Below are 12,349 nucleotides of genomic sequence, written 5' to 3' on the forward strand. Positions count from 1 at the left end.
GTCATCATTTTAAGTGGGGGAACTTGCACAATCGGTGGCTGACTAAATACTTTTTTGCCCCACTGTATATATATGTGTATATATATGTATGTATGTATATGTATGTATATGTATGTATATGTGTATATATATATATGTGTATATATATGTATGTATGTATATATGTGTGTGTGTGTGTGTGTGTGTGTGTGTGTGTGTGTGTGTGTGTGTGTGTGTGTGTATGAAAAACTCTGCTCTCGCCGTTGTGGGCGGTCTATCTTCCAAGCTCGGGACTACCAGAGGCCTGGGAGCTTGAGGGTCCTGCAGTATCTTAGCTGTTCCCAGGACTGCGCTCTTCTGGACAGAGATCTCCGATGTTGTTCCCGGGATCTGCTGGAGCCGTTCGCCTAGTTTGGGAGTCCCCACACCGAGTGCTCCGATTACCACGGGGACCACCCTCACCCTCCACATCTTCTCCAGCTGGTACACTACCAAAACTTTGGACACATTTAATGTTTTTTCTTTAGTTTCATGACTGTTTTAGAGTCTCACTGAAGGCATCCAAACTATGAATGAACACATGGAATTGAAGGAGTTCCCAGAGATGCTGAGCACCTGTTGGCCTTTTTGCCTTCACACTGCGCTCCATCTCATCCCAAACCATCTCCACTGGGTTTAGGTCAGGTGACTGTGGAGGCCAGGCCATCTGGCACAGACATCACTCTCCTTCATGGTCAAACAGCCCTCACACAGCCTGGAGGTGTGTTTGGGCTCATTGTCCTGTCCTGTGGCTGCAGGATGCTGTGGTAGCCATGCTGGGTCAGTTTGCTTTCAATGATGCTTTTCCTTAGTCGTGGTTTCTTTCTTTCACCAGTGTGTGAATGTGTGTGTGAATGGGTGGATGACTGAATGTGTAAAGCGCTATACAGATACAGGCCATTTACCATTTCTTAGCAGCTGTTTGACCATAAAGGCCTGATTCACACAGACTCCTCTGAACATGTAGAGATGTGTCTGCTGCTGGAGCTCTGATCTGAGCTGCTGCTAACTTGTAATTTCTGAGGCTGGTGACTCGGGTGAATGTATCCTCAGCAGCAGAGGAGACTCTTGGTCTTCCTTTCCTGGGCCGATCCTCATGTGATATAGTTTTCATCAAATTTCGTCAAATAGGCCTGTCAGCTGAGTTATTTATCACTTTTTTGTTTGCTACATTATTCCATAAATCTTGCTTCATATATTAGATGTCTTTAACATGTATATATAATGTAGATGCAGTAAAATTAAAGAAAAGCATTAAATAAGAGGCTGTGTCCAAACTTTTGACTGGTATATATAATTAGGGATGTTCCCAGTGACTAATTTCTTAGTGGACTGAGTTCAAAGAAACACTTGGATATTAGGTTAAATTTACATGAGTATAAATGGCTCTTACAGGTTGCGCCAGCCCTTTTATAGTAACAGACCCTTGAGAGTTATTTCCAGGCGACTAAATGTAACCAAATCAGTTATCAAGTGCACCAATCTAGAGGGGAGTTGCCAGGACAGGTGTGACTGGTAGGACCAGGCTTGCAAGGCTGCCCAGGTCTCTGTTTTTTCTTATCAGAGGAGGCAGGGAAGACACCTGGATAACAGAGGCAGTCAGTACTGGGCTAATCCCCTCACCTATCAGGCTCCATCTAAGCTCTGTACTGCCACAAAGACCCATAGCATCAGAGGTTGGGACTTTTAAACAGAGAGCCAATCCAGACTTCTTGGATTGGGGTACCGTTTCCTTCAGATTGACACACTGCTGAAGTACTGCTCTACTTATTGTTGAGATGTTACCATGCCGTAGGAAGGAAGTAATGCTTTGCTTAAAAACTTTCTCTTAAAAGATATTTGGTAGAAACAGGGACAGTCTCTGGAACAAGAAAATGAATTTAGAAACAATGTTGTTCACAGCGTGGATTCTGCCTATTAATGACATTGGGAGGTTGTCCCATGTTTGGAAGACCTGCTTCATTTTGGAGTAAGCTCCAGTTGGGAGAATAGAAGCAGACTGAGTGTAGTAGTAGGGCCAATTTAATTTGAATCTTTTTAAGAGATTCTCAAAAGGTTCCAGAGTTGGGGCCAGAGACTTTATAATTCTGCATGTCTGTGATTGTGTATTATCTTTTGGATAGTTTGTGGAAAATTATCGTCAGCAGCTGAGATTCTGGATCATTAATATGCAAATTGTCATGACCATGATCGACAACCATTGATCAAAGGCCATGAGTACCATTCACAGAGAGTTGGGCAGTGGTTGCAATCACAGCATTGTACTGTTTATAAGGTTGGGGAAACCTGCCGTCAGCTGAGCCTGAAGAAGTCACCTGAATGAGTGATGAAATGTTTCTCCCACTGAAAACATCCAGATGAACAGAATCAACTTTTTGCTTACCTGGATGATTGAGCATGCATCAGCACACTCATTTGTTGTCTTGGCTGTGTGGTTAGGAATGTTGTCCTGTTAGAAGATGGACTTTTGTCCCAGTTTGCGATCCATAGAGCTCTGGACACATAACTGCATTCATCTTTCCCTCGACCCTGACTACTCTATCAGTTTCCCAGTTCCCTCTGCTGAAAAACATCCCCACAGCATGATGCTTCCACCACTGTGCTTCACTGTAACGATTTTATTGGCAGACAAGGAGTGGTGCCATGACGCTTGGCATTCAGGCCAAAGAGTTCAACCCTTGTCTCATCAGACCAGAGAATTGTGCTTCTCGTGGTCTGAGAATCCTTTAGGTGCTTTCTGGGAAACTCCAGGTGAGCCGTCACCTTCTACTGAGGAGTGGGCTCAGTCTGATGACTCTACCATACAGGCCTGATTGGTGCTGCAGAAATGGTTGGACTTCTGGAAGGTTCTCTGTCCACAGAGCAACACTGGAGCTCTGTCAGAGTGACCATCAGGTTCTTGGACACCTCCAGCTCCAGGTAGAGTCCTGGTGGCTCCAAATGTCTCCCATCTATGGATAATGGAGTCCACTGTACTCATTGGGACCTTCAATGCTGCAGAATCTCTTCGTACCCTTCTGCAGACCTGTGCCTCGATACAATCCTGTCACTGAGGTCTACAGACAATTCTTTGGACTTCATGGCTTGGTTGGTGCTCTGACACCTGTCCATGGTTTGGACCTTACAGAGACAGGTGTGTACTTTCCAGATCAAGTCCAGTAAACTGAATTTACCACAGGTGGACTCCAGTCAAGTTGTAGACACATCTGACAGATGAACAGTGGAAACAGGAAGCACCTTAGCTCAGATCTGAATGTCACGTAATGTTTTTGTTCGCTATTTTTAATAAATTTGCAAGAACATCAAAGTCTTGTTTTCACTTGTCATTTTGTGTGTAGAATTTTGAAGTGAGAAATGAATTAAATTTTTGAATTAAGCTGTAACATGAAAATATGAGGAAGCGCCGTGAATCCTTTCTGGATGCACTGTAACTTGTTTCTGTGAATCATTGCAGTCTGCTGATGCACTGTTGTTGTCTGACCCCTTTGCAAAGACAAATTAAACCTCACATTGACAACCTGTTTGTGCAGATTCATTTATGTCTAATTTCCATAACATGGTATGGGGCATTTTAAAATGTTTAGCAAAGTAAACCAAAAAAAGTGTTCCTCATAAGATAAGTAGGAAAATATTCAATATAATATGTGTATGATATACAGAAGCTGGTTTATTGGAAATAACTGTTGAATGAGTGTGATCCGGTCAGCCTGTGAGGAGCCCTGGTTAACCAGCTTCTTTTTAATCCCTCTAGTTAAGCTAAATCTGTGGTAGCCTGGCTTATAGCATCAACTTGACTAAATATGTTCATTCCTCCTGATGTTGACTGTGGTTGGTGAACGTGTGTGTGTGTTAGCCAAGACGCAAGGAGAGAATGTGTTGTTGCATTTGTCCCATTACAACACAGTGATATGGGTCCAAGAAAAGATCTGCCAGGGCTCTAATTCAAATGTAATAGAGTTGAATAAAGCAGCGCCACCTTCTGGTGAAGATGGCCTACATGTACTGACCTATATAAGAATACAGTGCAGATGTCACAGAGCCCACTCTGGTCACAAGTCCTGCACCCGTTCACTGACTTCACAGAAATGAGCTGGAAGCTGAATGGCAGATGGCAAAGCTAAAACGCCAGTAAGTGAAAAGAAGTGATGAAAATCACATGATGAAGCAGCCCTGAAGCCCACCATAGACCTGTGGAGCAGAGGTTAGCACTGTTAGCTCACAGCAACAGGGGTCCTGGTCCTCTGTATACAGGAGATTGATAGTAACGCATTATTATCGGCACAGGGTCGAGGCAGGGCTTGAAACTGATGGTGCTAAATGACTGCATGTGGATTTGGGCCGACTGACGTGAAGCAAAACCAACATATGGGCACCTTCTCACGAAATTCCGACAGCACTTAAATGTAGCAGAGCTCTGCCGGGAAACAAAGCCCTCTTTGTCACTTCTTCCCCTTCTTCAGCTTTTTCACGTGAGCGAGGTTAATAAACGACCACTGATCATGTCTGATGACACACTTCGGGCGCAGAGTTGTGCTTTGTAACTTTTTCCTGCTGGTTAGACCTTTGTTAGAGCCCAGTCTGGAGCGCAGGAGAGAGAAGGAGGGATTTCCCTGTTCCAAAAACTTTTTCATCCAGTTTCCATTAAGGAGGGGGAGGGAGGATGGACATTCCTCTCATACTGAGGCCAGGCGGTGTGGGGGGGAGGGGGTGCTTCCTGCCACTTCTCATGTACCGCTTCTTTCTTTACTCCCAACATGGAAAAAGATTCCTTGGCCTCTAACAAACTCTTTTCCCCGGTGAAAGAATAAAAAGCCCTCGGTGACGTCCAAGATGGAGCGGCTGCAGCAGCGCGTTTCGTAACTTCAGGAGAGTTGGTGCCGAGGAGACGACAGAGCAGCAGGGAGCGAACAAAAGGATGTTTCACTGAACTCACGGGCTCGGAAAGTAAACCAGGTTCTTCAGGTAAATCATTTACGTGTGTGCGCGCACATCAACCGGATGCTCCGCTTATCTTTGTCACACTGTTTCAGTCCTGCTGTTGTCATTTTACGGCACCAAACTAAACGGCTGAGAAAAACCAGACTTTCAGCGCGTCGTTCGTGAAGCTTGGATTGGCTTCGGACTCAGTCATGTGTGCTTTGAATTAACTTCAATAATCAGTGCCAATTCACTGACAGCGTGACGCGTAGGTGGGTGTAGCCTTTACTGCATCCTGGCCTTATCAGTAGGACTCCAGTTAGCTCTGTGTGACATTTGAATGTGAACGTGGGGTCCTTGGAGTGGGTCAGTCTGAAGTGGATGACTCAACAGTTGTTTTGCATTCACAGCGGTGTACTGTCAGTTATCACAGGCGCACAGTAATCTGCGTATGTGACGTTTGGACCTCAGAGTGAGTAACAGAAACTAAACTGGAAATCTTTAACTGACCAGATAAACAAGAAAACTCACTCTATGCAAAAAGCCGTAGAGTGATTTTAATTGGGAAATCCATCCATTCATTTTCCCAACTGTTTATCCAAATTGGGCACGAGCTGTGTCCCACGAGCCTGCCCCAACCCTTACAGGGGGTTCGGCATTTCCACCCAGCATCATGGCTTTAGTTTCTCTGTTGACACACGCAGACTAAATTCTGATAATTCTCATTTAATTTAAGACTAAACAAGATTGAGTTTAATGATTTAGATTAACTTGTATTTGTAAAATATTTGAAATTGTAGCTTTTAAATAAGCTTGAATTGCCATTAAACACAAAGACTCCAACTGCAGGCCTCGAGGGCCGGTGTCCTGCAGGTTTTACATGTGTCCTTGATCCAACACAGCTGATTTAAATTGCTAAGTGACCTCCTGACCAGGTTGAAAGTTCTCCAGAGACCTGGTAATGAGCTAATCATTTGATTCAGGTGTGTTGACCCAGGGTGAGATCTAAAACCTGCAGGACACCGGCGTTCCTGGCCTACAGCTGGAGTTGGACATCCCTGGAATAGAAGGTGTAGCTGTACAGTCACTGGGCCTTTCTTTTGATTTGAAGATATTTGTTAACAGCACTCTTCAACGAAAGACATTTGCTGCTCCAAAATTTGGAGTTCAGCTTGAGGTGAAAGGGGCAGTCCATGCTAATGTCTAATGTTGGGGTAAGAGTTTCTTTAACTGAAGGGGCCGGGCTCAGCTCCTGTGAAACAGCCCCGCACCATGATCCTCGCTCCACCAAACTGTACACTTGGCACAGCGCAGTCACACAAGCATTGTTCCCAAGTGTGACACTGAACCGGCAACTAGCAGAAGTAGTGAAGGTAGATGACTTTAATCCCTGGGGTTGAGAGGTCGGCAGAGGTAGAGACCAGCAGCCGGGTGGATTTGTGACTGAAGGATCGCAGCTCAGAAAATGGGAAGATTTACAAAATGGTGTTTAGATCAAAAAGACAGGAGATGTTCAAGTTTTCACTGCGAGTGAGCAGGATGCACAGGACAGAGGCTGAGACGGTTTGGACGCGAGCGGCAGCTTTTGATTATTTTAGTAAACAAGTATTCCATTTCTTTTTCGAGTAATTGGATGAGACATCGTTTTGTTTTAATAATCAGCAGTAGAAAAATACAGGTCCTTTAAAATAAACTCCTCATTGGTTTTCATGCTAGAAATGTCAGAGTTCTGCATAGTTTAACTAAACAGAACCTAAAGGAAGTGAGGTCAGAGGTCACATTGTAATGTAACTCCTGTATCTTTACTGTAGACTTGAGTAAACCAAACAGTGGAGGATGGGAGAAGCTCACAGGTTTGCTGATCAGTGGTTTGATGGAGCACCGAGCTAGCGTTTCCCTGTAAAGGTCTGAATGGTTATGACAGTAAGAAGCACTGCTAGAAAAATGTTTTCCCTGCACCAGAGCTCGTTCTCGTGGTTACGACCTTTTGCTCCTGATCATTTGTGTGTAGACAAACTCCGTGTTAAACTGTGACGTTTATTTTCACTGCTGCTGTTGTTTTATCAGCCGTAGCAGCCAGTTTGCTAACATGTCAACAGTTTGCTGATTGACTGGGATCACAGTCCGACTTACAGCTGGTTACACCCCCAACATACCGTTTACCCCCGTTATCCTCTGTTATCCTCGTGCTAACCAGGCCTCACCCTGCTTAGCTTCCAAGATCAGAAAAGGCTGGCTCCAACCTTTAATGTGCTATATCTTGTTTTCACCAGCCACATACCCCAGCACGTACTGCACCCGTGTGTTGTACCTGATTCTTGAATATTGTATCTGACAGTTTAAATATCTGCGGTTGCTTCAGCATCATTCTGCTTGCTTCTTTCATTTTATGTGTCGTGAACAATCTGCACTGATCTTAAGAAACATCTGCAACATGAACGACGGACACTGAGTCAGCACTCTTCTGTTATACTGATATAGAAAGTCCAGAATAAGGACGTCTGCCTTCAGACAGTTCCACATAAACATCTTGGTGGTCTTCACTTAATATCAGATGTGTGAGTGGATGTTGGTGCTCCACAGATCTTTAAAGAAGTGTTGCATGTTATACTGTGCTGAGCTCAGGTGACAGAAGCATGTTTGCATGAGCCGTCTCGAGGACAAGTCTACACATTGTTCTTGACTCTTATTTATTTTATTAGAATCATCATGGGTTTTATTTTTCAAGTCCTGAATATTTTCATGCTTTATCTTAGACCGAGTAAATACATGTGCAATAAAGTGCAGTGCGTACATTTAACCAGGAAAGGCATCTGCAGTATGAAAGCACTCCCACTATTTTGTCTTTCTATAGTTTTAAAGACAACAGGAGGAAAAATGTGATCCCACAGTCCATCCTGTTGTTCATAGAGTCACAATGTCATGGTCTGAAACACTTATCACAGAGACGGTTGACAGTCAATGCTGGTTAAGCAATTACACTAGTGCACAGGTATGAAGGTGTGGCTTGGAGCTGAATAGTTGCCAGGTCCACCTCCGAGCTCCACCTGTCAGAGTGTGGGAAGAAACGGGAAAAGAGGTGCGTTGTTTCAAACCTTCAAAACCCAGGTACACATCGCTGTGAGTGGAACAGACATTTTTTCACTGGGATTGCTTTATAAGGAAGGATTCTTTGAGCCACACAGGTATGATATCATTTTAAAAACAAAGAAAAGGTCTGGACAGACGCTGAATTCAGGTTTGAGCTGTAGAGATAAAATCAGCGCTTTACTGCCATGCAGCAGAGACCAACAGGTGGGAAGAAAAATGTTGCATGTATTTTTTCTGAAGGCTTCACTCTAGCAGGGATCTCTGAAGCATTACATCTGAAACTATTAACACTTTTAGCCAGTACATGTATCAAATGTGCTAAACTGAATGCATACGCTGGACTCTGTAATATAATTTAGCACGATGTAAACAGTCAGAGAACATCAGGAGAATGGAGGCTTACTAAATAAACATGGATTCCTTATTTTTCAACATTATTTTAAACATAAGTGTATTTTAACTTTTGATTTAAGTTCATGTTTCCACTTTCATTGCATGAACAAAGGATATAAGAACCAACAAAACAAGAGGTCATGGGTGTTACAGTAGCATCAGTTGGATTATGTCTTTGCTCTCATGTATGTCAACAGGTGTTGTTAATGGTCGGTTGTGCCGGCAAGATAGGAATTTTTTTCCATCGCTTTTCTCCCAAATCCTTTTGTAAACAGATGGAGTCATTTGGTCTAATAAATGAAGGTGTTTAATTATGTTAATACAATTTGTGGGGGGTGCTTCTGAAGCCAACATTTTGTAATTTTGCTGCAAACATGACAGGGTGTCTGTACATCAGGAGGTAGAGCAGGTCATCTGCTGACTGGAAGGTTGGTGGTTTGATCCCTCGCATGCCAAATATCCTTGGGCAAGATATTGACCCCAAGTTGCTCTCCGATGCGTCCATCCAAGTGGGAATGTTAGTGAGTACTTAATACAACATTCACTTTCTTCTATTATTTTAATACTTTGAGTACCCCAGGAGAGTAGATAAGAATCAGTCCATTTACTTTCAGAAGGTAGGCATATTTACCCATATTTTCCGGGATATACCTGAGATCTGGAGACCCAAAGCTTGTATAAACCAAGATACCCAGGGTTTGGGAAATAATTGCAGCAACATCCTTCCATATGGGATATGTGGCTGGTGGATATGATGAGCATGAAGAGCCAGCTGAGTTCTGCTTTGACTTTTCCTTGGGAGTGATAAAGAAGCGGATCTGCTATTTTAGATAATGCCAGGTGATTGGTAGTTATTGAGTCTACAGTGCTTCAGTGGACATGAAAATTTCCAGTGCATCGCAGAGGTATATACAAGGTGTCCTCAAATTGGTGCCTTGAAGCACCAATGGTTGCTGGCTGCTACAATATTTAGTGATGAGACACGAGGTCTTGAATGATCAGGCCCCATCTTATCTGAAAAACCTCGTAGTACTCTTTTACTCCATTGGAGCACTTTGCTCTCAGACTATGGGCTTACTAGTGGTTCCTAGGGCTTTTATGGGAACAGTACGGGAGGCTGCTGACTACAGTATGGGAGGCAGCCTTCAGCTTCAGGGCCTCTCTTCTGTGGAACCAGCTCACAGTTTGAATTCAGGGTGACCGATACACACTCTACTTTAAGGACTTAAACGTTCCTTTTTGGACCAAGCATTTAGTTATGTCTGGAACAGTGCAGTAAATCTAAGCTGCTGGGGTCGTCACATGATGCACAAAGTGTTTCTTCTTCACTCACTGTGTGTTTATACGCCACTCTGCGTTTAATCATTAGTTATTATTAATCTCCAGCTCTCTTCCACAGCGTGTCTTTGCCCTGTCTCCCCACCCCAACTACACGTGGTAGGTGGCTGCCCCCCTGTCCCTGAGCCTGGTTCTGCTGGAGGTTTCTTCCTGTTAAAAGGGAGTTTTTCCTTCCCACTATCGCCATAGTGCTTGTTCATGAGGGGTCATGTGATTGTTGGGTTTTCTTTATTCGCCTTGCAAAATAAACATCTTGAGACAACTGTTATTTTGGTTATATATCCCCAGACACTGGTGTCAAAGTTGTTTACAGAAACAAATCCTCAAAAATCCTGTCCTGAATAAGATTTTATTCATTTTTCCACATAAACTCTGATCTTGGCGTTTAGCAAAATTTTGTTACGTTTGTCATGTTCTATGGAACGTGCTGCGTGGAGTGTCTGGACCCTTGTTGTTGGTTCTTGTACAGCTGTTTCAAGAACTTGGTTCGCATTACCAGGAACAAGTCGGACTTGTTCCCAATGCGTTGGACTCCGTCAGGGCTGCCCTTTGGCCCACATCCTCTTTATTATTTTAATGGACAGAATTTCTCGGCGTAGTCAAGTGATGGGCTTCCACTTGGGGACACCCCAACCACAGCCTGTTCAGACTCCTGCCCTCCGGCAGACGGTACCATGGCCTGAGGTACAACGCTGTGCGGGGCTGTGGAAGCTTCTTGCAAACCGCCATAAGACTGTTGGAACATTTTTATAGAACAGGGTCAGCTGAAATGGTTCAGCTGGACATCTCTTGGTGAGTTACACTGAGAGGAGATCCATGGGCAAACCCAGGATTATGATAACAAGCTGAAGGCGACTCTAGACACTTACAGTGGGGCAAAAAAGTATTTAGTCAGCCACCGATTGTGCAAGTTCCCCCACCTAAAATGATGACAGAGGTCAGTAATTTGCACCAGAGGTACACTTCAACTGTGAGAGACAGAATGTGAAAAAAAAATCCATGAATCCACATGGTAGGATTTGTAAAGAATTTATTGGTAAATCAGGGTGGAAAATAAGTATTTGGTCAATAACAAAAATACAACTCAATACTTTGTAACATAACCTTTGTTGGCAATAACAGAGGTCAAACGTTTACTATAGGTCTTTACCAGGTTTGCACACACAGTAGCTGGTATTTTGGCCCATTCCTCCATGCAGATCTTCTCGAGAGCAGTGATGTTTTGGGGCTGTCGCCGAGCAACACGGACTTTCAACTCCCGCCACAGATTTTCTATGGGGTTGAGGTCTGGAGACTGGCTAGGCCACTCCAGGACTTTCAAATGCTTCTTACGGAGCCACTCCTTTGTTGCCCGGGCGGTGTGTTTTGGATCATTGTCATGTTGGAAGACCCAGCCTCGTTTCATCTTCAAAGTTCTCACTGATGGAAGGAGGTTTTGGCTCAAAATCTCACGATACATGGCCCCATTCATTCTGTCCTTAACACGGATCAGTCGTCCTGTCCCCTTGGCAGAAAAACAGCCCCATAGCATGATGTTTCCACCCCCATGCTTCACAGTAGGTATGGTGTTCTTGGGATGCAACTCAGTATTCTTCTTCCTCCAAACACGACGAGTTGAGTTTATACCAAAAAGTTCTACTTTGGTTTCATCTGACCACATGACATTCTCCCAATCCTCTGCTGTATCATCCATGTGCTCTCTGGCAAACTTCAGACGGGCCTGGACATGCACTGGCTTCAGCAGCGGAACACGTCTGGCACTGCGGGATTTGATTCCCTGCCGTTGTAGTGTGTTACTGATGGTGACCTTTGTTACTTTGGTCCCAGCTCTCTGCAGGTCATTCACCAGGTCCCCCCGTGTGGTTCTGGGATCTTTGCTCACCGTTCTCATGATCATTTTGACCCCACGGGATGAGATCTTGCGTGGAGCCCCAGATGGAGGGAGATTATCAGTGGTCTTGTATGTCTTCCATTTTCTGATGATTGCTCCCACAGTTGATTTTTTCACACCAAGCTGCTTGCCTATTGTAGATTCACTCTTCCCAGTCTGGTGCAGGTCTACAATACTTTTCCTGGTGTCCTTCGAAAGCTCTTTGGTCTTGGCCATGGCGGAGTTTGGAGTCTGACTGTTTGAGGCTGTGGACAGGTGTCTTTTATACAGATGATGAGTTCAAACAGGTGCCATTCATACAGGTAACGAGTGGGGGACAGAAAAGCTTCTTACAGAAGACGTTACAGGTCTGTGAGAGCCAGAGATTTTCCTTGTTTGAGGTGACCAAATACTTATTTTCCACCCTGATTAACCAATAAATTCTTTACAAATCCTACCATGTGAATTCATGGATTTTTTTTCACATTCTGTCTCTCACAGTTGAAGTGTACCTCTGGTGCAAATTACTGACCTCTGTCATCATTTTAAGTGGGGGAACTTGCACAATCGGTGGCTGACTAAATACTTTTTTGCCCCACTGTATGCTGTTTTTTGTGTTTTCAGCTTTTTTCCCATTTTTGTGAATTTGACGTCTTCTTGTCAAATTTGGCAGATTCAACATTAAATTAATATTTGAAACTATACAAATTAAAGTTGTTATAG

General features: G+C 43.9%; 1 protein-coding gene across 10 annotated transcripts in view; it reads left to right on the forward strand.

The window, feature by feature from the left end:
* Nucleotides 1–197: 197 nt before the first annotated feature.
* The window catches only part of amot (angiomotin), a 45,949-nt gene continuing 33,797 nt past the window's right edge, over nucleotides 198–12,349 (forward strand). Inside the window, exon 1 of one of the 10 annotated variants that reach the window (XM_080307405.1) lies at nucleotides 198–4,146. In XM_080307405.1, coding sequence (XP_080163531.1) covers nucleotides 4,120–4,146 — 27 coding nt within the window. In that variant the 5' untranslated portion in view covers nucleotides 198–4,119. Of the gene's footprint in view, nucleotides 4,147–4,526; nucleotides 4,981–5,255; nucleotides 5,408–8,025; nucleotides 8,121–12,349 lie in introns of those variants that run through there. The other 9 variants (XM_026182122.2, XM_026182125.2, XM_080307407.1 and 6 more) reach the window with 9 other exon arrangements.

Source organism: Astatotilapia calliptera, chromosome 10 (assembly GCF_964374335.1).
Source record: "Astatotilapia calliptera chromosome 10, fAstCal68.1, whole genome shotgun sequence".
NCBI classification, from domain to species: Eukaryota; Metazoa; Chordata; class Actinopteri; order Cichliformes; family Cichlidae; genus Astatotilapia; species Astatotilapia calliptera.